Here is a 27,699-nt window from a genome sequence, read left to right on the forward strand (position 1 = left end):
TTTGTCGGGAGTCATATGGGAAAACGAACTGGCTCATGGAGCCATTATGTCATAGACCATTTTAAAGAGAGCTGTATCGATGCCGTCCTTTTGTAATAGGCTCTTTTGATGAAGTCATTCAAACTCTATTGATTCAATAAGGGGGTCATCCATGAATGACGCCACGCTGTTTTTTTACGAAAAAAAAAACGTCACACGTCGTCACTAAAAGCCAGACCCCCCTCTCCCGAAAATGACGTCACACCTCAGCCTATAACCCCTCTCTCTCCAAATTGCTGTTGAAAAAGTGACCCCCCCCCCCTCCCCCTCATCACACACCGTCACAAAATTACGGACCCCCCTCCCCCTACGAGTGTGACGTCATTTATGGACGACCCCTAATAAAAATTTCTCTCTTCAATAAGTTACACAGGCCCTAAGCTATCTAAAGCGTATAGTAACATCAAAACATTTTTTTTTTAAATCCATGCAGATGAATTAATTAGGCCTATTGGTTGTTGCACGCAGGCATAGTACGATTTTTACATCCCCCTTCCACATTATCAAAATATCTAGAGACAATAACACTAAAAAAAAGACATCTTTCCACATCCTTCTCAATATTTTAATTTTTTATACATGGATTCAGTGTTTCTTCCAGACTAAGGGGAGGAGGGGGCAGACACTGGTAAAAGTATGTCTTTTCAAGTATGAATTTTCAAAGTAGATTTCTTTAGTGAGTAAACACATATATTGTGGAACATGATTTTCTACTTAAGTCCTGTGTCTAGACCTACCTGGAATCTATAACCCTATAACCCCATTATATATAGCCTGTTCTAAAGCAAACTTTGGTATGGACTGTTTAAAAGAGACAAAAATTTTAAGTATGCACATTTGAATGTGATGTGTAATGATTAAACTACAATTCCACAAGATGTTTTTAAAAAGAAAACTGAATACATCAATATGAAAGATTTGCATATACAAATGACTGATGAGTAATTTTAAAATACAAGCTCCTTGAAAGTAAAAATAAAACTATCAAGTAGAGATGGCTAATCAAAGTTGTCTTAGTAATTGTTAAAACTAAGCAAAAATATGTAGGATTATAAAACTTTTCAAATCCCCAAATCAAACAGCAGGCAAATAAACAACCAGTCACATTAACTGAAAAGCAGTTTCAATCAAACGTTTAACATTAGATAAAACAAAGTTTATGACATAAGATTAGCATTTTATTAAAACAAATTTTTATACACTTGTATATGAAATACAAATAAATAATGTTTTTTATTTTATTTTTTCTTGTTCTTTTTTTTGCTAGCTTCTCTCCGCCTCTGAGTTAAAGGATTTCTAGGATCATGAATCTCATAGCGATCAGCATCTGTAATGTTGGCATCAATCACTTTTTTCTTGCCTGTGTCCTCAAATTGCAGCTTGTGTCGCATCCTGTACACGATTGATCAAATGTTTTATTAGTTAAATATTGTGTATTGCAGTGTTTTGGAATTGGATGATCTTATTTTTTAAAAACTTGCAAGAAATTTTTATTTTAGTTTTATATGTGTAGAATCAATCAGTTTGTCCATTCAATAGACAATTATATAAATATAACTCCCAAAACATTAATAAAGCAGAACATTAGTTATGATGAACTGGCTAAAAGTATTTAAATTAAGATAAACTAATTTGTTAAAATGTAATCTCTTCTGTGTTTAAAAACATGTCCATGCTGCTAAAATCCTTTGTTTTGTTTTTTCTTTTAAAGCATAAAAAATACATTCTAAAAGATTTATGTAAGTAACAGTTTTTCTTCGACAACTAAAACATAGATATAACCCAAACTATCTCAAAATAAAAAATTAGAAAAGCAATTACCAAGATAAATCACTGGCTTCCTCCTCTGCATTATCTCCAGACTTCTCTTCTCCTTCTGAATCAGAGTAGTCGACTTTCAATTGTTTTACTGAAGACAACTTGGATTGGAACTTCTCTAGTATAGCTAGTGTCTGGGCCTCTCTGCTCTGGCCTTTCTTTTTCTGCATCTTCTTTAAATCTTTGTATTTCTGTCTTTCTAGTTTGAAAGTCTCAAGAAAGTCAGGAGCTTCAGCTAAAGAATATGTAAAAAAAAAAAAACAGCTAAACATTGGAGTTGTATTTATAAAGTGGGAAATTATTTCACAGGTTTTCCATGAGAAATACTTTTTTAAGGGGAATAGATTTATTAAAAACCTAAGTTGATATGAAGCTGAAGGTCAATATTTAGAATATTATTATAAAGGAGATGATATTGATTAACATGAAGGTGTTCACAATGAAAAAAAAACCTAATAAAGTTAACTTGAAATCTATTGGAGGAGTAGCTTTAAATATACTTGACAGAGCATATTATTAAATTAAAAAATACAAACGGAAACTCAAACCACTTACTATTAGCAAACTAAGCATTCTGATTAAAATTAAGAATCATCCAATATTTGAATGTGGAAACCATGATTAAAATGACTGGTTAAAACATGCTAAGCACATTTACCTTTCTTTTCTTCTAATTTTACTTCATCTTTATCTGTTTTTAATGACTGTTCTGTGTTTCTTGTTTCTGCCCTCTTTTTAGATGCCTTGATCTCTCTTTTCAGTTTCTCAGTCTCTTTCTTGATCTCATCCCTAAAACAATTTCAAATGATGACAATAAATTTAAATTGTAAAATATTTAAGAAAAAAACCAACAATAGATAACACTGTTTATAACCCCACCAATCCCCATTTTCAAAAATAAAAATATTCATGACATATTTCTGGCTATTAAGGTACTTGTTACTTGTTAATAGCCGGGGATTGGATAAAATGGAAGGAAATTGTGGAGGCCATATGTTCCAAAAGGAGCAAAGAGGACTAATTCAGGTCAAGTACACTCTCATCAATGCATATATAGCTTCATAAATTCTTAAAGATACAAAATGTTTGGAAATAGAATACAGGAAAAGGAAAACATCCTTCAAGACTGAGGTGTTCAAAATTTAGAGGACTTTAACATCATACCTTCTGGATTTTTTTACATCATCATAGAGTGGTTCTTCCTTCTCTTCATGTGTTACTTCAACGGCATCTTTTTTAAGCTTTTTCCTAACTTCATCAGCTGTTTCTGTATTCACTTCACTCTCCTGCAATTATCACAGTCATTTTACAAACATAAGTTAAAAATAAAATCATACTGCATGGCAGATAGTAAAACTAATATATTAATATACCTGAACTTTTCTTTTGAGGTTTGACTTCTCTAATTCACTTGTGTCTAAAACAGGGATTGAACTTAAATTTGGATCATCTATAAGGTCATGGCTGCTCTTGCTTTTCCCACTCAGTTTCTAAATAAAAGAAAATTGTTTGAATTCTTCACTCTTTAATAAAATACCAGTTGGTTAAATAACACTGCTTTGATTATACCAATCAATTTCTAAATAAAAGAATTTCAACACTGTAAACTTCTCTGTTTGAATTTGAGGAAAATATCTAAATACAATAACATGGCTCTAATTCTCCACTCAAATTTTATTAGCAGACAGCTATTCTCACTTTCATGTTTTTTATCTCACATTTATGACAATGAAAGCAGTGCATACTAGACTCACCTTAACAGCCTTAAATGCCTGCTCCTCATCTTCTTCAGCTTCTTCACCAAATGACAACAAACTAAAATTTCTGTGAAATTAGTTCAGCAATGTTATTTTTTTAAACAAATAATAATTGCATTTTTAATTAATTTTGGTTGATTTAAAAAAAAAATCTTTTTGTCATTTCAAATATTAGCAGTTATTCAATATTTTTATAATTATTATTTAAAAACATGTTGAATGCTTCTGATTGACATTACTATTTATTCATAGTAATAAAAGGTAAGAGCAAAATAATATTTTGGCTATATCCATCAAATTTAAAATTATTTGTATTTATCTTTACTGTACTTAGGTACTCATATTCCTAATATTTTTTTTAATATAGAAGATTGTTAATCATGATACTGCTGAGTAATCTAAAAGTAAAAATAAAACACAACATTTCTCATTGAACTAACTTTGTGGCTTTTGATTTGCTCTTTATTTTTTTCTCCTCTTCTTTTTCTTTCTTTGCTTTCTTCAATACTCTAGGTTCAATGTCATCAAATGGATTGGACAGAATCTAAACAAAATATGTAATCTCAAAATCAAACTGTAGGCCTATACAGACTTTGTATGAGCAACTGGATATACATTTATAGATCAGATAAATTTGAAATAAAACTAAGAATGTAGATATATCTGGATTTCTTTCTAGTACAATGGTATTGTGGGAACCAGGCAAACACTGCCAGACATTATTTATAGCTTTATTATTTTAAAAACTTTAACTCTATCCCTAAAACTCAACGCGGACACATATAGTCAACACAGAGATTACCCAGCATCCAACAACAACAAAAATAATGTTCTATAAAGAACAATTATATTTACCTCAGTACTTATAATAGTTGGAGGATACAATGGTTTTTCATTTCCATCAACAGCAACTTCTTGAAGCTTGAGCATGTTAAATAAAGTTGGACCCGTCACTTTACCAAAGATTGTGTGCTTGTTTTGAAGCTCTGGTGTTTGGTTCATGGTGAAAAAGAATTGACTGCCATTATCATGGGGTCCACAGTTTGCCATGGCCACCAAGCCTCTGCGAACAAACCGCAACCTTGAGTGAAATTCATCCTGAGGAAGAAAAAGTATTGAATCGTAAACTATTACTGTCTAAAAATATTATATTATTTATCTACATGAAGCATGCCATGAATTGGTGACTTACATAATAACAAATTATAATTTCTTCATTTTAAAAACAAAAATAACATTTACCATTTGTAGGTAAAGTTATATTAAACGTGTTTGGGATTTTTAGATAACAAAATATTCAATATAAACTAAAGTACATGCACTTTGTACCTGGAGTATACAAATGTTAAGACTAGATGCTTTACTTTCATTGACTAAGTGGATTCGCGGATTCTTTCTGATAAAATCTTGTTTTAAACTTTGGCAGTCTCTGAATAACTTTTTAGTGAAAATTTAATGTGGAAATTTTTTTAGCTGCTACTCACTTTAAAGGGTTCTCCATAAACGGACTCGCCTCCAGTACCTGTTCCTGTTGGGTCCCCACCTTGCACTATAAAATCTTTAACGACTCTATGAAATATTGTTCCATTATAATAACCTTCCATACAAAGTTGTACAAAATTGCGGCATGCTTTTGGTGCTTCTTTCGACCACAGTTCAATATCTATATCTCCGACTGATGTTACTAAAAGAACCTATATATGTAGAGCAGAATTAAATTTTATCATTTAGAAAATTATACATAACTGAAATATATACTTAAACAATATGACACAGTTTTTTAATTCTATCCCTCTGCTCATTGCTCATGTGACCAATGGATCTTTTTTTTCCTCTGGTTTTCTTCAAACTAATTCACCAAACAGTCTATTGCGATGTCCTATAAACTTTTATTCAACCTCAGTTCAAAATTAGTAAAAATCATCACAGCAGAATAATTTTTTCAGGCACAAATGCAGAGGTAAGAGAAACAAAACTCTAACTGCCCTACAGACTGTCCAGTCTTGAAGAGAACTTAAACTTTCTAAAATTCAGTTAAAAATTTTTTTTTAAATTTAATTTAATACTTGATAGAATCTAATAGTAATAGCCTACCTTCCCCTTGGTTGGTGGTTCTTGAATATATATGTTACTCATTCCTTTAACTAATGGGTATTAATGCTACACAAAAAAGATAAGAGTAGAGTTTCCAACATTATAAGCATTCTTAATGCACAATAAAATTATATGACTTATGTACATTATAATAATGATTATTGTACATTTACTATATTAGGCCTATATATTACTAAAGGCCCTATATATTAAATAATATTAAATCTATATATATAATTCTCTTCTTGGAGATTATAGAAAACACCAAGCTGTAAGCGCACCTAACAGCTCCCTCTCTTCCTCTCCAGGCATATCCCTACCACCCCACCCCCACATGGTCTGGTGAGCTGTGGTTCATGCTAAATTTTTACAATCATAGAGCCGGGTTTAGTGATGGCTATTAGGGCCAGATAATTTAGTTTGAAACGATTTTAAACTTAGGGGAGGTAACTAAGAGGAGGCTGCTTTCACGGGGGGGGGGGGGGGGTTTATAGTCCTTAACGAGCTACTGATAGTGTTTTAAAGCAAATATTTTCAGTGGCAGCATTGGTACTGTTGAATTCACAAATTATGAATTTCTGAAAAGTAGAAAGTAAAACAACTAAATAGCGGAGTATGATACGCCACGGATCGGGGGTATATATAATTCTCTTCATGGGGACCAAACAAGACACCACGCAGCTTAGCCATTCCTACCCCGATTTCTAGGCATATCGCTACCACCCCCATCCCCACCTGTCAGGTGAGCTGTAGTTCACCCCGAATGTTTACAATTGAAGTGACGGCTATTAGGGGCAGATAATTCAGTTTTTAAACGATTTGAAACTAATAACTGATCTCCCCTAAACTTTCTCTAATATTCTTATATAACACTACGGGAGATGGCACATTACAATATAGACATGATTTTTAATCCATTTTTAATTACTTAAACTTTTTAAAACAGAATACAATCTCGTAGAAAAAAGAATTGCACACCAAGTGAACGCCAAATAAAATGTGTATAATAGTGCGGAATATTATTAGTACTTTATAAATTCATACGTTTTTTTTTGAGAAATTGGAAATAGCGTAAACTACTACTTCCGGTCAACGGAAATTACTCAAAATTTGAAAGAAGGCAGAGAATTAGATCTTTTACTTACAAGTGAAATTTCATTTATCTATCTGAAACAGTACTCAAGTTATAGGCTTTTGAAAAATTGAAAGTAGTAGATTAAGTTCCACTTACAGTTATCGGAAATTGCTGACAAGTTGATACAGAACTACAAATTTGATATAATACTTATATATGAAATTTCATCAACCTAGCTGTAACAGTAACACGATACTCAAGTTATCTTGTTTACAGACACACACACACACGCACAACAGGCATATGGACAGAATTGCAAAGTCCAGTTTTTGCGACTGAATTACCCATAAAATGCCAAAATTTTGATATATCTGGATTTTTAATTTTTGCCCGATTAAAGTAAGTCCTCTATGCTCCGGATGTGATGAAGGACTGAGTAAAGCGGTGAAAACTGTCAAAATTCAAAATTTCATGTGATTTTTGTGCTTGATTACAATACTATCTCTATACTCTGTATACTACTGTACTGTATAGTATATAAGAAAGTAAAAATGGTAGGTAGTAGCAGGTAGTACTAGTAAACTAGTATGTAGGCCTATTAAAAATGTTTTCTGTTGAAAATTATTCGGCCAACAACTAAACAAGGCAACCAGTCAGTGAGTTAGTGAGTTACTGACAGTAGTAGTTAGGCTAAATAATAAATAAATAACAGGATAAACCTCAAAATTATCAATAATGCATGAAACAAGTGCTACAGGATCTCGTCTTTTAATTTATTGAAGTAACTTAAATAAAAGTAATGCAGAATGAGAATAGGATAAAACAGTGAGTGGAAATATTTTTTAGCGATAGATCAAGAAATAGTTTTAAACTGCTGGAAAATGAGCACACTGCTTACCGAAAAGACTTGATGCCAACAACATGAGTGTAGGAAGACGTTATTAAACAATAATAAGACTTAGATCTAGTATTACAAAAATAATAGCTTTAAAAAGCATATAAATCAATGAGCTATATACTATAATATAGCTATAATGACTATAATGTAAAAATGTCTATGATAATTTTACTAAAAATAATTGCACTACCTTCAAAGCCTTCAACAATCTTTTGTGTAACATTTTTTGGGTACTTAGTTCAACCGCAAATAAAAAATCAAAATAAAAGAAGTAAGGCAATAGTTAACTAACTTAGTATAGATTCTAGTACTAATACTACTAACTAGATCTAGATCTACTAATAGTGTAGTGTAAACTTTACCTCAATTCTTTCTACGTCTACCTTTTAGATCTAGATTAGATCTAGTCTAGATCTAGATTTTTCTAGATCTACGTAATCTTAAAATCGTTTTAGTTATTAGTGAACTTATTAGTTTATTAGTAGGCCTACGTAAAAAAAATCGGGTAATCTATCGTTTTGGGTACGTAGTAAAATAAATTAAAATCGCCCGCGGCTTCTAGATTTCTAGATCTAGATATAAATCTAATGTACGAAGAAGTTACCTCATTGTCAAGGCTTTAATAGAAGTATATTGTGATATATTTGTGTCAAATATTGTAGATGAATAAATAATAAACCTAAATGATAAATCAAGCATCAATGGCTAAATTTTACTAATTTTAGTAAATAATAGTAAATAGGGCCTATATTAGGCTTTTTGATGAGAATTACAGAATGATTTTTTTATTAAAAATGTATCAATAATAGCTTGCACACTAGTAAACTAAGCCAATTTAGCATATTTTAACTTTCTGTGCAAAGTCATTATTACTGAAAAAAATTCCAAAGTCAGGTCAGCCTGTGGCACCCTCCACTGAACATGACAGAAGGAAAAAAAAACTTGACCCGTGACCTTCATTAAAACAGAATTTGCTTTTGTTTTTTTTTCATTTTTAGTAAATATGTGCTTAATCTTACCCAATAAGTGATAAAAATTTGAAAATTAATTTTAATTACTGTTGTAAAGTGAGATAAACAGCTTAATAAACACGTGTTTTCTTGAGGGGGTGTGGCACATCCCGACATCGCATTGTTTGTAACTTTATATTTGTGTTTTATGACTATATTTGTTCACAATCAGCATGCTATGCTTTTAATTTTGATAAAGGGTAAGTATACCAAGTTACAAAACCTGAGTTTAGGTGTGACATAAAAAACAGTCATAAATCTAGCCGAATGATTGGATTCTTGCGCGTCACACATTTTCCCGCGCTTCGTGTTCACCAAAAAAGATTATAATAAAATGGCATTATTATTCTTACAGAGCATATCTCATGCCTACCATAAATTATTACCAGTTTATTGTAACGTGTGTAAAATTAATGCTTTCAAGTAAAAAATAGCAATAGTCTGGTTAAAAATACCTGCGGTATTTTATAGTTATTTGATTCGAAAGATAAGAATTATATAGAGCTACTTTCACTAAGGCGCCGCTTGCGAGACAAACATAGAAATTAGGCCAAAAGTAGATCCGACAATTCTTAAATAACAGACTTAAATAGAAACGGATAGTTCTGATTTCTTAAATTAACGATGGCTTCGTAATCATTAGTTTTATCGCTCTACCCATTAGTGAAAGCGAAACTGGTCGCCATTTTCGGTAAGCGCATGAGCCGTGAGATGGCTTCAAAACAACAAACCCGGAAGCTGTGAATTCGAACGGCCTAGCCTATATCAAATATGTTAATTAATATGAGTCAGAAATTTACTTTAAACACTAAACAGCAGTGTTTGCGAGTAAGATTTGCTATAGGCCTATACTATAGTTACAGTAACTATATAAACAGCGGCATAAACTATAACAGTAAAATAGAGTGGCTTCCCCCTGAATCTCGCGCTATAAGTATAAGTTTACAAACAAAACGTAGACAAAATGGCTGCTATAGTACATGAGCATGGTTGCATCTGTTGGAAACATCGCTGGTCTTCATTTATTACTGAAAAGTTTTTATTCAATTGTTTAAAAACAGGTGCATAAATGAAACAAGGAAACATTTTTGTATTTTTCAAAATATAAATCCTCCTCAAATGTGAAATAATTATTAAAATTTAAGGAGTCACCTGTTTTTCACATTACTAGTCGCGTGCGATTTTACGTACCCAAAATGATAGATTACCAAAAATCGGCAGAGACTAGATCTAGATCTAGGGTACTTAGTTCAATCGCAAATACAAAATCAAAATAAAAGATTGACCTGTGGTCAACTCATAGTAGTTGCCGTTCAGGATGCTCTCTGTTTTTTTTTTTTTTTTTTTTTTTTTTGCTTTATTTTTAAATTTTACTTGGTAATAATGACTGTTGAACTGTTTTAGCGTTAGGTTTTGGGTTAGGTATACGATTTAGCCAGATTCCAAATATGGGCTGTGGCTATAATGAACCAGGTTCTAATTCTAATGCATCGTTTTCATATCACAAATGACAAACAAGACTAGCATACAAAGGAAAAAATGTCTGGCAACAATATCTTGCAGGTTATCTAAATGTATATTTCTGCAGCTTGGTTTCACAATTTATTTTTTTAGTTGTGCATATCCAACTTATATAGTGAATGTCCCAGTTAAACTTCTAGTTACCCATAAATATGTACTTTATACATTACAATTTAACAAAAAAATAAATTTAAGATTTATATTACTATTTAATTCAGACTGCATGCACAGACAACATTCATTATATTTTATAGAATAGATGGCAAAATGTAGTTTGGGAAAAATTCCTCCCAACATTGTCCAACAATGGACTCTTCCAAACATAGTGATAGATTGTTAGTAGGATTGTAAAACCAGTTATATGTCTGGGGAAATTGCGAGACGCGAAAAGCGAAATGGCGAGGCGGGAAAATGCGAGAAGGGCGCGAAAACGGTCGGTCACGTGACTTTTTTGTCTCGCATTTTACCACAACCCGATACTTACACTGGGTGGTGTTGAAATGCGAAGATTTCTGCGAAAAATTTACAGCACCCGATTTTCAGTAGTATTTGGTCCAGACTTCAAAGACGTTTCGTTTACATTGTTAAAACTTCAGATTTTTCCGTCGCTAGACATACTGATGATTTGTCAACTCCCTCCCCCCCCCCCCCCCCCCAATCTTTTGTGTCGACTTAGAATACCACCTTGTTCGAAACCGACGGAAATACTGCCGACGATAGATCAACTTCTTTCTTTTGTGTGGAACGCCGAAGCCGCCGAAACCGTCTTTGAAGATCGCCGTGCCGCCGCAAACATATTGTGTATTGTTGCATAGAAATGTGTGACGTCACACTATAAAAAAGCAATGTTAGAAAAAGAATTTTAGACGTTTTTCATGTTTTAGAAAACTGTTTTCATAAATTGTAATAGGAATTGATTAAAATACAGAAATTAAACAAGATTTTGGGAAAATATCGATGTTTTAAAAAAAATTCAACTGAATTTTGAGGGGGGGGGGGGGGGTTGTAGACTGAGGTGTGACGTCATTTTAGTGGGAGGGGGGGGGGTCTGGATTTTTGTGAAAATGTGTGACGGAGGGGAGGGGGGTAAAAATTGTCATTTATGGATGACCCCTTTTAGCTATTAAATGGTAGTTTCGTCCATAGCGGACTTTATTCAGATTATCTACAGACGCACATTTTTTTTCCATTATGTTCATATTCGTGTTCTGTGTTAGCACAGTATAAATGGGAGTCTAATGAACTGGTGGGTTGGATGTACTATGTGTGAAAGATGGTGTGACGAGGTGTGTTTGATTAATGCTAGGACTGTTTCAGAAGATTTTGTTTGTAAATTTTGTTTGTAATTAAAATTACTTAATAAAAAATAAATTACACTTTTAAGAATTGTTTATACTTTTACACTTTTTGCAAGTACAACAATCCATGAATACATGTTGCAGAATATCTCTCCTGCTGACAAAATTATACCAATTCACAATGACACAGCTCACGTTTGTATAAACATGAGCGGGCTAGATTTTTAAAATTAATGCAGACTGAAACGGGATTTTCCTCTCGCTAACGAGAGCGGGCGATGACAGTAGCACAGCAACGATGTTAGGATTTTTTAATAGATCTAGATCTAGATATAGATCTATCTATCTTCTTAGTATCTATCTATCTATATATATATATATATATATATATATATATATATATATATATATATATATATATATATATATATAAAATCTAGATAAAAAATAACAACATACAACACTCGTGTTAAAGGGTATGGCTACATGCTAGTTTATTTTAAAACAAAAAAAAATAATTTAAATAAATAAAGATGAAATAAGCATGAAAAAATTTTTTTTTCGCAAAAAGTGTCTCGCTATTTACCCTTGATTCCGCAGGTATGTCTCGCATGATCTTCTCGCATTTTCCCGCCTCGCCATTTCGCTTTTCGCGTCTCGCAATTTCCCCACAAGGATAAAATCACATCCCTCAATAAGTTTTCACACAGTGAATCATTAGTATATTTATTAGTGAAGATCAATTACTTTCTTCATTCAACTCAACAACAGTGACAAATATGCTAAAGTTTTTATTTTTAAAAGCTTTAATAGATCTTAACAATATTGGTCATTTCAGTTTCAGTGTACATTTGAATGTTGGTCAAATCACAGGTGTAATTCAAGATAGCCCCATAATACTGCAGAAATATTTAGAAGTCACCCTTCTTATCAATGGAGTTTCAAGGTAGACATTGTAAATCATTTATTTTAAAAATCATCAAGATATAAATTTAAATTTTAAATCATATAAATCATCACTAACTATAAAATTGTTTATAATTATAATTCTTTAATTTGTGTTTTTACAATGGTAATAGACTCAAGCATGTATTAATTTTGCTTTTCCAATATAAATTAAATTAATAGTCACATTCATTAGATTCCATTTGCATATATCTCTGTGTTGTAGCATCATTATTATTATTAATTAATTTATTGTCCTCATGAAACTGAAATGTTGTTCAAAGCTACCATTGAGCAAGATTTTCTATTTGTTTATTTAATGTATGTTTCTATTTTCATGACAGGCTACATAACAAAATTTGGTTTTGGGAAATCTACAGACAATCTAAGGACCGTTTGCAAAAAATGTGGATATGGTAAGTATTTTATCTAAATAATACAATAATAGTTAGACAATAATTGATTATTCTGGATAAGTTAAACTAGATGCTGTAATGAGTGTTGTGGGTTATTAGATTATACATTGTGGTCATCATTATTTGTAGTTGTTTGCTTATTCAAGTTATTGTGAGATCCAAAAGTAATTGGTGTTATTAGAATGTAATGATGCAATGTAAATATGCAGATTGCTAGTTAAAAAATTCAGGCCCTATTTGTCAGTTTGTGGTAGAGTTAAGCGTTGTTTTATTATTTATGAAAAATATGTCTCTTTAGTGTGTCTGTAGGAATACGCAGTGTCATTTTATTGAATTGGTAATAGACAAGAGACTCATTTAACTTAAGTATAAAATCAAAGACTGGTTATCTGAATAAAAGGCTTAGGCAGAACCTGTATTAAGTCATTCTCATGGTGAAGCTTAAATCTATACATATTACCACAATAGTGGTATGATATTATGTTATAAAAAGGCATGTGACTGTTAGAATACGAGAAGCTGTTAAATAATTTTTGTAGTCGACTGGCAACTGTTCTTGTTCGTTGTTGTAGTGTGCTTCTCTATTTCAAAATATATAATGTGTAACTACATTGTCATCTTAGTCTAAAAATAATATGCTTAGTAAATTATATGCTAGGTTGCAAATGAAATTAAATAGAAATCAGTGCCTTAATAAATAGCTTTTAAAATAATTTTTTAATGATGATTATAGTTAATAGAACGTGTCTTACATTTCAGCTGGTCATTTGACCTATCAATGTAGAAACTTTTTAAAGGCCGACCCAAGCAAAGAAGTTGTTCTGGATGTAAGCAGCACAAGCTCTGACTCTGATGATGAGCCTTTCATTTCTCCACTCACTAAACTAAATAAAGGTATTCAGAGCCTTTCATTTCTCCACTCACTAAACTAAATAAAGGTATTCAGAGCCTTTCATTTCTCCACTCACAAAACTAAACCAAGGTATTCAGAGCCTTTCTTTTCTCAACTCACTAAACTAAACCAAGCTATTCAGAGTCTTTCTATTCTCCACTCACTAGACTAAACCAAACTATTCAGAGCCTTTCATTTCTCCACTCACTAAACTAAACCAGGGTATTTAAAACCTAGCTTACATATTCTGGACACTGTAAGGGATTCTGTTTGAATCTCTGGCTATATGTTTTAGAATAGATCCTTAAAGTTTTAGAAATTTCTTTGTAATGCAAAAGTATAAAGTATATATTTATAGAATGTGAAATATTTATTCAACAGATGAAACCAAAGGCAATTCAGAGGAGCAAAGCAGCCTAAAACATGCACATAAAAAGTCAAGAAGGTTAGTATGAAAATAACTCTTTTGTATACTTTTATTATTCCATTTATGACATCCATATGGATATACAGGGGCTGGGATCTGAAGAAGTCAACTTCTGTGAATGCATGTCCACTGGGAGTGGGGAGTCCAGGCATTGAATTTTTAAATACCAAAATAATAATATGCTGCTGCTTAAAAATATTTAAATAAAATTAAAAACATATAGATTCTAAATCTAAATGGCTGGTGTTTATTTTTTTTAAAGATGAAACTAGCCTAGTAAAGCTGAAGAAAACAATACTTTTTAATTATTTTATTTCTATACCAAAAATAAATGTTAAATACAAGTCACACTCATCATTTAATAATAAATATAAAAAAATTTTTAATCAACTAATTATAGATTCAAAGTTTAAAAAGATAGCAGAAAAGAATAAATCACTATATCAATTAATCATTTATTATCATTGCAAGATACAAAATGTGTTATTGAATATATTTATTGGAAATCAGTTATGACTTAAATTTGTGTGGTGTAATAGAGGTCCAAAAGTATGGGGGAGTGGGGATTTAAAATTTCAATTTTTGAATGAGCTCTATAACAATTTCTGTAATTAAAGTTATTGTAAATGAATTACTTTTGTTTTTTAAAACTTGTTTGTGTTCATAAGCTGGTAATTACTCTGTTATAATTTAAAACCACTTCAATTTGAATGGTTAATCATATTTTAAATAAAGCTATTAGGATTATAGATAACACATCTCATTCAAATGAATAGGGACGTATAAATATAATTTTTGAAAATTCATTTTTAAATTCAGTTCCAGGTCAAAAAAGAAAAAGAAAAAAAGTAAATCTGGCAAAGAAAAAAAGAAAAAGAGATCGCCCAGTAGTGATAGCTGCTCGTCACATGATAAAAAAAAACTAAGATCTTCCAGTAGTGAGGACACTGATGATTCTGCTTCTGAATCTGATGGCAAAATCAGAAAAAGCAGGAAAAAAAGTAAAAAGCGGGCACATGACCACTCACCACATCATGAAAAGAAATCAAGATCTTCAAGCAGTGATGAGACTGATGAATCAGATTCTCAATCTGATGAGAAAGACAGGAAAAAAAGTAAAAAGCGTATGCATGGTTCATCGAATCGCTCAGATCATGAAGAAGAATCAGACCATGATAGAAAGAGGTTGCGCTACAATACTCACAGCGATGATGAAAAAGATTCCAAAACACACAGCAGGGATTATAAGAAAAAAAGAAGCAAGAAAAGTAAAAAACATAAAGAAAGAAGACATAAAAAATAGAATTTAGGCTGGTACATATCTAATGCTATTTTTCTTGTAAGATGAAATAAAAAGTTACTTAATATTTCAGGAAAGATTATTTTTTTAAATAAACAAAAATGCTTTTAATTAAAATGAACAATTTATGAGCTATATATTTAATTTTATCAAGTATTAATATTGTTTAATAACATTAAAACTAAGTACACTTAAAAACAATAATTTAAAGCTAATGAAAACTTTATCTAGAAAATATTGTAATTGCTGATGATTTCAGACCATCTTACTGTCTTCCTCATATTTTATGGATTGGTTTTGCTGTTCTTAATTAAACCAGTTTAACATATGACGCATTATCTATTAATTCAGCTGCAAGTAAAAAAAATTAAATATTAAAGGATTTCAGACAATGCCTTTATAAAAAGCAACATTCCTGACTTTACTTTAGTCTGCTTTATTTCAGGTCTCCTGCTTTTATTGACATGTATTTTTCTTGAAGTTTTGGAATATTTTAATATGTGTACACTGTAAATTAATCACCAAACTAATTAGAATAATGATTATGTTTGGCAGGATTTAGGTCATATTTTTAAAAAAAGTTTTTTAATAAACTTTTTTCCTTCAATGGCTTTTGTTTTGCTTAATTAAATAATTTTGGCTAAATATTCTTCTTTTTTAAAAGGCTCATGCTGAAGAAACATTTTAGCTTATGAATTTATAATAAAATGTAATATGTTAAAGAAATCATTTTTAAAAAAAGATGATGAAAAGCTGCAGTAAATTATCTAGATCTAGATTTTCCGGTTATTAGTATGACCTAAAATTTTTGTAACTCCAGAAATACTTTTAACTTTCGTTTCTACTTTTTCTAGATCTGGAAATTATACAAGTAAGGATCTAGTGTAGGCAAGGATACTGCGTTAAAAACTGTTATTCTTTGCCATCTATGTTAACGTCTGGCCTAGCCCTTAGCAGTTCAGCATCGGCCAAGGCCCTAGTTTTTTAGAATCTTTCTATTTTTATTTTATCTCACTAGAATCTAGATCTAGACTAGATCTACTTCTGACGTGTTTGTGTTGTCTCTTTGTCTTGGTAACCTGGCCACCGCTGTAAATTTAAAATTAGATCTAGATCTAGTTAATATTTAATAGCCTAACTACTAACAACTAACTAGGCCTAATTCAAATTGTAATTTTGTTATGGTTTTTGCTTCTTGGCTGTCAATCGTCTACACACCCTCCACCTCAGTGCTGAGTCACTGAGTACAGTGAGTTATTACTCAAACTCCAAGTTACTGCATGTGCATAGGCCTAATTAATAGGCCTAATATTTATTATTTAATTAATAATAATAAAATAATGGAGCACTTTTAGTATTTTACACCATCTAAGATTCTAAATCTATAATATAATACTGACTATAAGTATAGCCTACACTACTAATACTAATTTAATTAATTACTTAAGCTAGGTTGTCGCTTGAACTACTTTTTACTTTTTAAAGCTGTTGCCAACTGTTGCCTTGGTAATATGGCTGCCAGAAAATAACAATCCACCTTTTCTTTCATTTTTTTTACAAAGTTGAGCGGCCATTTCAAAACTAGAGATCTAGATCTATAATCTAATCAGGGTTCTCCAAACTACGGCGCGCAGGCCGGATGCAGCCCGCGAGGTCCTCTCATCCGGCCCGCAGAGATTTTTTTGTCCACGGAAAAAAATGTTTGTTGGAGGTGGCTGAGGAACTTTGTCCAGAAAATTCAAAACAATTTGGAAATTATAGCTTTGGGTGCAACTACCGTTGCCAACCATATTGCAGACATTGGTAAAATCATTGTGACCCAAATACCGAAAAATGCAAGCAAGTTTCGCAATTTTTCAATTGAGTCACTTCTTGTGTTTATTGGAGGTGTGAATGAAGACATGAACATAACACAAAAGCTGGCTTCCTTACATAGCATGTATGACACTGTTACCGGAGATGATATATTCAATGAGTTCTTGGAAAATAAAGCAAGTCGCTGTCATTAATGTCTGATGAAAAGTATAGAAATTGGCCTCTACTGCAAACATAACACGTCATTTAAATTTTCTGAACCTAAAATTTTCTGGAAAAAACTCTGGCCCCCGAATCGATTTTTGATAGTTAATGCGGCCCTCGGGCTGAAAAGTTTGGAGACCCCTGATCTATATTAATATATATAGTAGTATATGTATCTATATATATTGTAATAATTAGTTTCATCAAGCATATTCTACAACAGAAAAGATCAGATTATTTATATTAATGATTCATTAGTAGAATTAATGTTTTGTGTTTACAATGCAATTTTCCATCTGTGGTTTATTGGTTTATTAAGCTGAGTACAAGGTTGCAGAAGAAAATGTAAGAAATAGCATCTCTTTGCATAAAATAATTTATTGATAAACTTATCTTAAATGTTAAAAATATACCTGAAAATGAAAAGCATGAAAATAATAAGTTGATCCAGACAACAGCCACCACTAAGCCTTCTATTTAGCCTGCCTTTCTTTGAATGGAAATAATTCAAGCAGACTACACATTTCTGCCAAATGATCTATAGCGTCACAACAATACTCCTTAAAAGCTAACCACCCGTATCAGTTATAGCATCGTAGCCATTTAAAATGAAAAGTGTTTTTTCAAAAATAATTTTCTAGGCTAGAAAATGTAGTTTCTGGTTGTTTTAAGCCATCTTGAACAATAGTGAAATTTAAAATCTTAGGAGACACCATAAATTTAGTCCATGTCCAACCCCCATCCTGATGGTACCCCACCTTGAAGTAGTGGGATGGCTTGTGTGCCCCAGCGACCCCCAGAGCTATGCCGGTCAGAGCCGTGTGCTTCTGGCAGGTTTAACCAAGTTGGACAGATATGCACGGGAAGGAGTCAGACCAAACATTCTGCCCTGGTCTTCCAGGTTGAGCTAACTACATGTCCACGTAAAACAAAGCATAGAGAAGTAGAAGTCAAATCTGAAATTAACACAGTCCTTGGAAAAACCAGGGATTGTCTACCTTGGCAGCATGATCAGCAAATCTGGATGACATACATGCTAGATATATAGAGCCTGCTGCGCTTTCACAGTTCTGCGACCCATATGGAAAAATTCTGCCATCTCCAACACAACAAAAATTAGGATACTTAACTCAAATGTCAAGGCAGTTTTGCTATATGGAGCAGAGACATGGAGAGGCTCCAAGGCAAGCACAGAGAAGATACAGACCTTCATGAACAAATGCCTTAGACAGATTTTGAAATCTGTCTGTGGAAGGACAAAGTGCCGAACATAGAATTACGGAGAAAGGCAAGGCAAGAGCCTATGACAGTGCAAATAAGAAGGAGGAAGTGCCGCTGGGTGGGACACACGCTGCGAAAGGCTCACCCAAATGTGACATGTCTGGGAAAGAAGGGAGGGTGCCCAAGACCGACCTGGAGGCGGAGTCTTCTCGAAGAACTGAAGCCAGCAGGTGCCCCAGGGTGAAGTGTCTGAAAGAAACCCTGTATAATTATATTGAATATTGTACCTAGATATATTTGATTTTGCCTAGGCCTATAGATCTACATTATATTTTATATTATATACATTGTATACTTTGTTATATAAACCTACTATAAGGCCAAACACTCTTAATACATATCACTTAAGTCTGAATCCTTACATAGTGTGATATAGTTTATGGTGACCCCCCAAACTTAAACTATTTCAGTATTTGGTTGTCTGCAAAGTCACCTGTTGTCAATGGCATCTGCCCAGTTGACATGGACAAAAACTTTTTTTTCATTTTTTCCTCTAAGTATAAGTAGCCTTGCAAATTAAATATTACACCTGAAATTTATTTTTTATCAGCACCAACACAAAATCTATATGCACAATCCCTAAATAGTTTCTAAGCAATCATTACTTTATTTTAATATCTTATTTATAATATTTAAGAAAAAACATCTAATATTATGATAGCAACATTGTTTCTTTTTTTTTTAAGTTAAGTTTAGAGGTCATTCCTAGCTAAACTCACAGAGGCTTCATTTTTTTTTACGTTCAGTAAATATATCTAATAAATATGTATCATATAATTTATCTAGCAATGAGTTAAGTTATAGCCAGAACTACTTTTGCTTGAAATCAACATTGCCTTAGCATGAAATCATAGTCAGGATACCACAGCGATCTTTTATAATGGCTCTGCTGTAATTGGTGTACCTAAGATATCTAATGTCCCTGAAGGTAAGATGGGTGAAATGTTTGTTTCCAAAGTTTCTAGTCAATGGTACAGGCTTCCTATTAAAGCAGTTGCAAATCTCTACTCTGAGCATGTTGGTTTCTTCTCTTGACTTCAGTTTGTTCACCAATGCAAAACATTTAACATTATATTAAAAGCTGTATTCTCAAGATCAATTGTTCAGAAAACAAATGTGATTGTTCATTTGTGTTGTAACAGCCTGGCTGTTATATGTGCTGACTCAACACATCATTCTCCTGTCCTAAAAGTGATCACTTGACAATATCATGTGGCACTAACTTGTTTATCATTCATAACTGAAGTGGAACAGATAACACAATTATAAAATCTTTTACACAGTAAACAATGTAATCTATTGAGATGACTAGTTGTCTGGACAAAGACTCTTATGTAGTGTCTGATAACTCTTATACAAATAATACATATAGACTACCACATACGCATAGTCATTTAAAAATTTTGCTTACATATAGGCCTATATATATATATATATATATATATATATATATATATATATATATATATATATATATATATATATATATATATATATATATATATATGTGTATATATATATATATATATATATATATATATGTGTATATATATATAATAGAATTGAAATTCATGTACTGAAAACAACTGACAACTCGCTACCCTAGAACCACTTTTTAAACTATTATTTTTTAATGCACTGGTATGTTCTAAATCTATTAAGGCATCATTTCAAAAAAATGTATGGCCATATCTTTCACCATTATTAAACAATTCCATTTTACAAAGCACTTAAAATAAAAACAAAATTTTGAAGTGCAATGAATATTTTAAAAAACTGTGTATATATATATATAGTCATTTAAAAATTTTGCTTACATATAGGCCTATATATATATATATATATATATATATATATATATATATATATATATATATATATATATATATATATATATATATATATATATATATATATATATATATGTGTATATATATATACTCACACACACACATGTAAATAATTATGTATTTCTTTATACACACTGTTTCATGGGTGTATGATGGACTGTGTGTAAATAACATATCTTGCATAACATCCAACCAGCGCAGTTCTGCCTTATCTAGAATAAACATCTTGTTGTTTGTCATTACCTACAAATAGCTTTATTAGAACATTGTTCTGTGGTCACTTTAAAATAAATTCTTCAACAGAGTTAGCTTATTTGTATTGTATTAGCATGTAAGTATACACTTCAATGCAGAATTATTTGTGTGTTATAACTGTTGTCCATTTTTCAAGCTTGAAAATTCCTGTGTAGTGTTCATACTATAAAATGCTGTAAGGTATCATAGTATTGCCTCATCCGCTAATTTTTAATATAATTAAAAGCTATTGATTTTATACTGTTTTTTGTTAGCTTAATATGTTTCTTAAACTCATTTAACTTTTAGATAGCAAGTTGAGCAATCTGTTGCCAGACACATATATAGGCAGTTTTTAAGAATGTTCTTGGTGTTTCTTTGCCCAAGAACATAACTGTCAAGTACACCATGTTGGAGATAAAAATTGTTTTATAATTGAATCACTGAGTATAGTAATAAACTTCTAACATAATATTAATTATTTTCATTGATAAGGTATTTAGACATAATGAACAAATATTGGTAGAAATGTAACCTGCTTGTTAAAATGTCATACAGTCTTAAAAAGTTTCAGTCATTTCTCTTAGTCATCTTTTTCTTTATGGTTGACAGTCCAATTTTAACATATTTTTTTCTTCATTGCAGTTCACTACTCTTTATTTTAAACAAGTAAAATGGCAGCTCCTGGAATTAAGTTAACTTGGAATGTTAAGAAGGAACAAATAAATGTTGATGCAGAGGGACTGATGAAGCGTATGAAAGAAGTATATGATGCAATTGGAGCTCTGTCTAATGATGATGCCAATTATGACAATGTTGTTAAGGTAAATTTAAAATTTATTTGACAACTTCTAAAAGAGCAGGTTAGAAACAGGAAACATAGTGTCAAAAGATTTTTTTTAAAAATGTTCTCAAGAACTAATTGAGCCAATGTTTCAAACTTTTTTAAAAATCAGCCTGCGGCAGATAGTGATTGCTGGTATGCTGTTGAGAGAAACAACTTAGACTTCCTGCAGCATGTGTCGCCAGATAAAGAACTTAGGGATGCCAGTGTGGATGCTGACAAAAAGATGTCTGAATTTGATGTAGAATTAAGGTTTGTAAGCTCCAGACAATACCACTGTGTTTTTTTCTATTTCTATATAAAAATTTAGTATCATGTAGATAAATACATTTCAATTTATTCAATTTACTTTTGAGTAAAAGTTAACGGGTACATATTCAGCAGAATATTGGTATTTGATGTTCATTTTTAGCATGCAGCAAGATGCTTTTGAATCCTTTGTTGCATTGGAGACAAAACCAGATTTTAAATCATGGAAGCCTGAAGCTCAACGCTTTGTTGAACGTGTCATCAAGACCGGAAAACGCAATGGTAAGCATAAAACTTATTCTCTGTGTTAGATCCGTATCAAGTTCATTGTTGAACCAGAGCTAACCTACTGGAAAATACTGTTAAGTTATATTAATAGCAATTTAAACTTGTTTGTATTCTCCATACTGAAGCAAAAAAAAAGTATAATCAATATCTTGCAAAGTCCTTTAAGCGTTTTGTTTTTAAATAACACATTTTTTTTTTTCTTGTAGGCTTACATCTCCCAAAAGAAACACAAGAAAAAATTAAAGCCATCAAAAAACGAATGAGTGACTTGTCCATTGATTTCAGCAAAAATTTGAATGAAGAAAACACTGTCCTCGAATTTACAGAGAAAGAACTAGGTGACTTGTGGTCAAAAGTATTTATTTGATTAAAAGATAGTTTAAGTTGGGCTGGTTCAGGCTGTAGCTAATTAACGATGTGAGGTTGAAATATCAGATGCTTTTGATCAAACAGATGAAGCTGAGAGTTTTCAACTACTAAAAAGTTTTATTTTGATGCCTTTGTTAAAGCTTTAAATATAGTGAAACTAATACTCTTCTCTTTCTTCTTTATAGATGGCTTGCCAGAAGATTTTATTAAAAGCCTAGAGAAGGTAAATTTGAATTTTAAAGGTTTCATCTGACTTAAATTATATGCCGTCTGCTAATTAATATTACCTTTGTGAAATTGATTGCTGCAAAATGCTAGAAACAATATGCATGTATTCTTCTTTCAGGGCAGTGAAGGGAAGTTGAAAGTAACGTTAAAATATCCACATTACTTCCCGTGCATGAAAAAAGCCAGAAACCCTGAGACCAGAAGAATAATGGAGACAGCTTTTAACTCTAGGTGAGGCCTATGAAACATGCTTTAATTCATTTTACACACAAAATTTTAGTTCTACAGAAATGTCACTATTTTTATGCTAAGCACAATAGTGTTTGATTCTGTTATTGTTATCTTAATTTTATGCTAGTTAGAAATTAATGAATGAGAGAAAAAAGAAATTTTGAAAAAATAATAAAGAGAATGTTAAGTAGACCTGTACATTATTAGAATTATTATGAAAACAATCTTTAAACTGTTAGTCAATGTAACCATCAAATACATTTAGAAGATATTACAAGTTTTTTTTGTTTCCTTTTCAAACCTGACGGTCTATAGGGCAAGTGAAGTAGAGTTCACTTGTTTCTGTGACCTCAGCATATGAAGAGTTAGTGTGGTCAGCACTATGCCCAGCCGCCTTTTCTTTACCTAACGTGAGTTAGGTACCCATCAGAGTTGGGTGGACTCAGGTCTACTGACTGAACCCGGATTCGAACTCGAGACTTACGGGTTAGCAGTCCAGCTCTCTACCGCTAGACCACTCCGTCCCTATTACAAGTTTGCTTATACACAAATATTTGTTTCAGATGTATAAAAGAGAACACTCCTATACTGGAAGAATTAGTCAAGCTGAGGCATGAGGTATGATATAAATGTTTTGTAAATTTAATTTTGTTAAGGAATAATATCGATTGAGTTTATAATGAATTTTCAAATATTTTCCCCCCAGAAATCTCAGTTGCTAGGATACCCAACACACTCACACTTTGTTCTAGATATGCGCATGGCTAAAACTCCAGAAACTGTGGCACAGTTTCTCGCATCTCTTGCAGAGAAATTGAAACCTCTGAAAAATGAAGAAATGGCTTTGTTTCTTGCTTATAAAAAAGAAGAGGTATGATTATTCTTTCTTTAAAAAATGCAGGAATCCAAATGTATTTGAATAGGAATTTTTTTAAAGAATGTTGAACTGCATGAATTTTTTTTTTACAATTTGCTTGTTTGGGGGTTGTTTATTTATTATACTTGAAAGCATTTCTCCCAACGGTGAAATTAGAAGAGCATAGACTTTTCTATAATTGAGTTTTTTTCCATATTTACTAAACTGTTTTAGATCCCATGTTATTGTTAAAAAGTTTCTGGTGTAAACTAAATGTCCCAATGAATTCCAGTGTGAAAAATACGGATATGAATATGATGGTGAAATCAAGAACTGGGACCTACGGTACTACATGACAATGGTGGAGGAAAAGAAATATGCTGTGGACCAGCAACAACTGAAAGAATACTTCCCCATGTCGGTGGTAACACAAGGACTTCTGGACATTTACCAGGTTTGTGTTTATAGCTTTCTGTCTATTTAAATGGTTGCATCTTTGGCTAACTGCTCTTGAAAAGTGGCACATATGTTTATTCTGTGTTACCATAAGTAAAAGTGTTAAATGATTGATTGGTTATAAAAACAGGTGTGAAAAGTAATAGAACGTATGTCAGAATTTGATCTACAGAATTGCTTTGTGTTTTTTTTTACTTGATGTGAGAAACAATAACTTCATGTGTGTGTGTGTGTATATATATATATATATATATATATATATATATATATATATATATATATATATATATATATATATATATTTCATGCGAGTTTCCTTTGAATCTGACAGGAATTATTGAGCTTGACTTTCACACAAATACAGACAACTGATGTTTGGCATGAAGATGTTACACTGGTAAAAATATTTTTACATTTATCAATTTATGTAATTAATTAAAATCAATTTGAATTCTGCTTTTGGGTGGTATAATACTTATCGGTTTAAGCTAGTGCATTTTGTTGGTTCTGTGATAGGCATTTTATTTTACTTCTGATTTTTCTCTTCTTCGTAGTATAGTGTACATGATAAAGTATCCAATGACCTTCTGGGTTATTTTTACCTGGATCTACATCCCAGAGAAGGAAAGTATGGACATGCAGCCTGTTTTGGTTTACAGGTATTTAATGTTTGATCACATTTAGCTCACAGTTAGGTTTAACTTTGTTTCATAATTTTTGTGATTGTTCATGTTTTGTGTGTGAATCAAAATCACAGAATCAACCAGCAAGTTTTAAGTTTTTAAAATTAAACCAGATGTTTTTTGTTTTGTTAGCCTGGGTGTGTTGGTCCAGATGGTTCTCGTCAAGTAGCTGTAGCAGCAATGGTGGCAAACTTCACAAAGCCCACAGCTGACCAGCCTTCTCTCTTGACTCATGATGAGGTACATCTACTTATCTTCACATTGCTTTATTATACATCAGGAAATTTTACATTTTATGAAGTACACTTTATTAATCATCCCAGTTAGTAAAACTAAATGTATATACTCATTTTGTTCCGTAGGTGTTAAATTAAAATATTTTTATTCGTTTAAAATGATACACTTGTAATCAAATCTTGCAGTGGTGAAAAAAAGTTAAAATTTTCTTCTTTAGGTAGAAACTTATTTCCATGAGTTTGGCCATGTCATGCATCAAATTTGTGCTCAGGCTGAGTTTGCTCTCTTCAGGTAAGAGAACTTGATTGGATTATTCTATCAGCTACACATATATGAAATTGTACTTATGCAGATGTTGGTTTGTGCATCTCTCTCTAACAATGCTGCTGCTGATGGTGCAGTTTTGCCAACTCTTGCCAATTGCAATAGCGTGCCATTCATAACTGGATATTACAACTATTAACTATTATGAAAGGGTGAAGTTTAATTGTCTTTAAAACTAAAAAGTAAATTCACAATTTGCTTCCCCAGAATCAAATTGTTCTAATTTGTTTTTAAAATATTTATTGCACTTCAAAATTTTGTTTTTATTTTAAGTGCTTTGTAAAATGGAATTGTTTTATAATGGTGAAAGATATGGCCATACATTTTTTTGAAGATTTAGAACATACCAGTGTATTAAAAAATAATGGAGTTAAAAAAGTGGTTCTAGGGTGGCGAGTTGTCAGTACATGAATTTCAATTCTATTTAGGATTTTGAAAATTAATCTGTTTGCTCATTACCCCTTTGTCTTCTTTGCTAATCCTAGATACCTAATATTTCAGCAAAAAAATAAAATAACAATTATCATTGGCTTCTGATATTATCTAAAAATCAAAATCTAAATAATACCAGTAGTACTTTATCTCTTAATGTTTTAGTGGTACTCATGTTGAACGAGATTTTGTTGAAGCGCCATCCCAGATGTTAGAAAATTGGGTGTGGGAGAAGGAACCCTTAACCCGCATGTCAGCACATTACAAAGATGGGTCACCAATTCCAGATGATCTGCTTGAAAAGCTGACCCTCAGTAGGAAAGCCAATGCTGGAGTGTTTAACTTAAGGCAGATAACTCTTGGAACTTTTGACCAGAAAATTCATACCAGTCCCCAGGTTTGTTAACTAGTACCCTATTAATACTATTATTATTTTAACTTGTAACATGCTACCCAAAATATATATGGGACATTTCACATCCGTTTGTAAAGATAACAAAGTCTGGTTTTTTTTTTTTAAATTCATCATTTAATATATATAGGCCTACTGAAATAGCATATAAAATAAATAATTAACATATAATATGATTCAAACCACATCAGTTTTAACATTTGAAAATGCTAGAAGTTTTAAGAAATGTTTATAAATTTGAAAAAGGTACAAAAACATAATTTTCAAAAATGTAGAAGAATTTTCTATACAAATGTCTTCCTTAGGCTGATACAGCTAAAGTCTACGCTGAAACCAGTGAGGAATATATGGAAATAAAAGCCACACCAGGCACTAACATGGCAGCCACCTTTAGTCACCTTGCTGGAGGTTATGATGCCCAGTATTATGGTTACATGGTAATACTTTACAATTATTTCATCAGAACATACCCTAGTCAAATATAAACATAAATAAACAATTGTATTCCATTTTCACTTACTTTTTTTGTTACAACAAATGTTTTGTCTTTATTAATGAAAACAAAAATATTTAAAACTAAACACTTATTGTGAAAATAGATTAACTTATTTGACATCCTAACACCTTTTCTAGTGGAGTGAAGTTTTCTGTATGGACATGTTTGTGTCAAGATTCAAGAAGGAAGGCATCATGAGCTCCAAAGTTGGACAGGACTACAGGAAATGTATACTTTATCCTGGCGGCTCTTTGGTAATACATGTTTCTCATAACTTCTTGAAGTGTTACATAGTTCATGTGGACTTATGTAAAGTGATAAGAAAAATGTATATAACAATAGTTATAAAAAACATGTAGCCATAAGTAAATGTGTCAGAAATTATTTTATTTTTTTTTTGTAGTTTTCTCTACTAAATGTCTTCATTTTAAAAAATGTATTTACAGGATGCTGCAGACATGTTAAAAAACTTTCTGGGACGCGAACCTAATGAAGATGCATTTTTGGAAAGCAAAGGACTTAAGGCATAATTTCTCATATTTTAAAATGAACTAATTATTTATCATTAAATTTATTTATCTCCCAAACAGAATGTAAATTTATGCAGAATATATGTATTGAGTATAAATTTATAAATTATTCTGCTTTAAAATGGTTTGGTCATGTATCATTTTAGGCTATAAAAATTTGTTCACATGTTTTTGTAGGTGTAAGGTGTTA

General features: G+C 31.7%; 3 protein-coding genes across 11 annotated transcripts; 2 read left to right on the forward strand and 1 right to left on the reverse strand.

Moving 5' to 3' along the window:
- Window positions 1-1,016: 1,016 nt before the first annotated feature.
- Window positions 1,017-7,668, reverse strand: LOC131938036 (spliceosome-associated protein CWC27 homolog). Of its 3 annotated transcripts, XM_059295868.1 has the most exons (12): window positions 7,503-7,668; window positions 7,128-7,234; window positions 5,709-5,774; window positions 5,099-5,308; window positions 4,470-4,712; window positions 4,055-4,158; window positions 3,612-3,681; window positions 3,231-3,347; window positions 3,022-3,143; window positions 2,516-2,646; window positions 1,861-2,092; window positions 1,018-1,431 (listed from the first exon to the last, which is right to left on the reverse strand). In XM_059295868.1, the coding sequence occupies exons 3-12, from the start codon at window positions 5,748-5,750 to the stop codon at window positions 1,278-1,280; spliced, it is 1,425 nt and encodes a 474-aa protein (XP_059151851.1). In that variant the 5' UTR covers window positions 5,751-5,774; window positions 7,128-7,234; window positions 7,503-7,668; the 3' UTR covers window positions 1,018-1,277. The 3 variants fall into 3 exon arrangements, with proteins under 3 accessions (XP_059151852.1, XP_059151851.1, XP_059151850.1); XM_059295869.1 differs by lacking the exon at window positions 7,128-7,234 and having other exon boundaries at window positions 1,017-1,431; window positions 1,861-2,086; XM_059295867.1 differs by lacking the exon at window positions 7,128-7,234 and having other exon boundaries at window positions 1,019-1,431.
- On the forward strand, window positions 7,082-16,097 carry LOC131938037 (protein SREK1IP1). 5 transcript variants are annotated; one of them, XM_059295874.1, is made up of 6 exons: window positions 7,082-7,182; window positions 12,349-12,456; window positions 12,800-12,871; window positions 13,631-13,765; window positions 14,145-14,208; window positions 15,010-16,097. In XM_059295874.1, exons 2-6 carry the CDS (start codon window positions 12,444-12,446, stop codon window positions 15,491-15,493), a joined length of 768 nt encoding a protein of 255 aa, XP_059151857.1. In that variant the 5' UTR covers window positions 7,082-7,182; window positions 12,349-12,443; the 3' UTR covers window positions 15,494-16,097. The 5 variants fall into 5 exon arrangements, with proteins under 5 accessions (XP_059151857.1, XP_059151856.1, XP_059151853.1 ...); XM_059295873.1 differs by lacking the exon at window positions 7,082-7,182 and adding an exon at window positions 7,829-7,952 and having other exon boundaries at window positions 12,355-12,456; XM_059295870.1 differs by lacking the exon at window positions 7,082-7,182 and adding an exon at window positions 7,857-7,952.
- A 187-nt stretch (window positions 16,098-16,284) lies between these two features.
- LOC131938038 (thimet oligopeptidase) lies at window positions 16,285-27,563 on the forward strand. 3 transcript variants are annotated; one of them, XM_059295877.1, is made up of 18 exons: window positions 16,285-16,361; window positions 21,520-21,698; window positions 21,831-21,970; window positions 22,131-22,249; window positions 22,462-22,593; window positions 22,810-22,847; window positions 22,971-23,083; window positions 23,647-23,701; window positions 23,790-23,954; window positions 24,232-24,393; window positions 24,727-24,792; window positions 24,950-25,054; window positions 25,211-25,318; window positions 25,533-25,606; window positions 26,237-26,468; window positions 26,789-26,920; window positions 27,117-27,233; window positions 27,426-27,563. In XM_059295877.1, exons 2-18 carry the CDS (start codon window positions 21,549-21,551, stop codon window positions 27,507-27,509), a joined length of 1,992 nt encoding a protein of 663 aa, XP_059151860.1. In that variant the 5' UTR covers window positions 16,285-16,361; window positions 21,520-21,548; the 3' UTR covers window positions 27,510-27,563. The 3 variants fall into 3 exon arrangements, with proteins under 3 accessions (XP_059151860.1, XP_059151862.1, XP_059151861.1); XM_059295879.1 differs by having other exon boundaries at window positions 16,355-16,378; XM_059295878.1 differs by lacking the exon at window positions 16,285-16,361 and adding an exon at window positions 20,834-20,971.
- The last annotated feature ends 136 nt before the right edge of the window (window positions 27,564-27,699 follow it).

This window comes from Physella acuta, unplaced genomic scaffold (genome assembly GCF_028476545.2).
Source record: "Physella acuta isolate Inbredline_101_S28 unplaced genomic scaffold, ASM2847654v3 ptg000230l, whole genome shotgun sequence".
In the NCBI taxonomy this organism is placed as follows: domain Eukaryota; kingdom Metazoa; phylum Mollusca; class Gastropoda; family Physidae; genus Physella; species Physella acuta.

Bases quoted from the DNA above. Each gene is read 5' to 3' on its own strand.
- LOC131938038 (XM_059295877.1), top strand. From the start codon at position 21,549: ATGGCAGCTCCTGGAATTAAGTTAACTTGGAATGTTAAGAAGGAACAA. The intron at 22,594-22,809 runs GTGACTTGTGGT...TCTTCTTTATAG, and splicing joins ATTTACAGAGAAAGAACTAG to ATGGCTTGCCAGAAGATTTT. The intron at 26,921-27,116 runs GTAATACTTTAC...CACCTTTTCTAG, and splicing joins CCCAGTATTATGGTTACATG to TGGAGTGAAGTTTTCTGTAT.
- LOC131938036 (XM_059295868.1), bottom strand. From the start codon at position 5,750: ATGAGTAACATATATATTCAAGAACCACCAACCAAGGGGAAG. The intron at 5,309-5,708 runs GTAGGCTATTAC...CTACATATATAG, and splicing joins AACCACCAACCAAGGGGAAG to GTTCTTTTAGTAACATCAGT. The intron at 4,159-4,469 runs GTAAATATAATT...TATTTTGTTTAG, and splicing joins CAACTATTATAAGTACTGAG to ATTCTGTCCAATCCATTTGA.
- LOC131938037 (XM_059295874.1), top strand. The intron at 13,766-14,144 runs GTATTCAGAGCC...TTTATTCAACAG, and splicing joins ACTCACTAAACTAAATAAAG to ATGAAACCAAAGGCAATTCA. The intron at 14,209-15,009 runs GTTAGTATGAAA...TTTTAAATTCAG, and splicing joins GCACATAAAAAGTCAAGAAG to TTCCAGGTCAAAAAAGAAAA.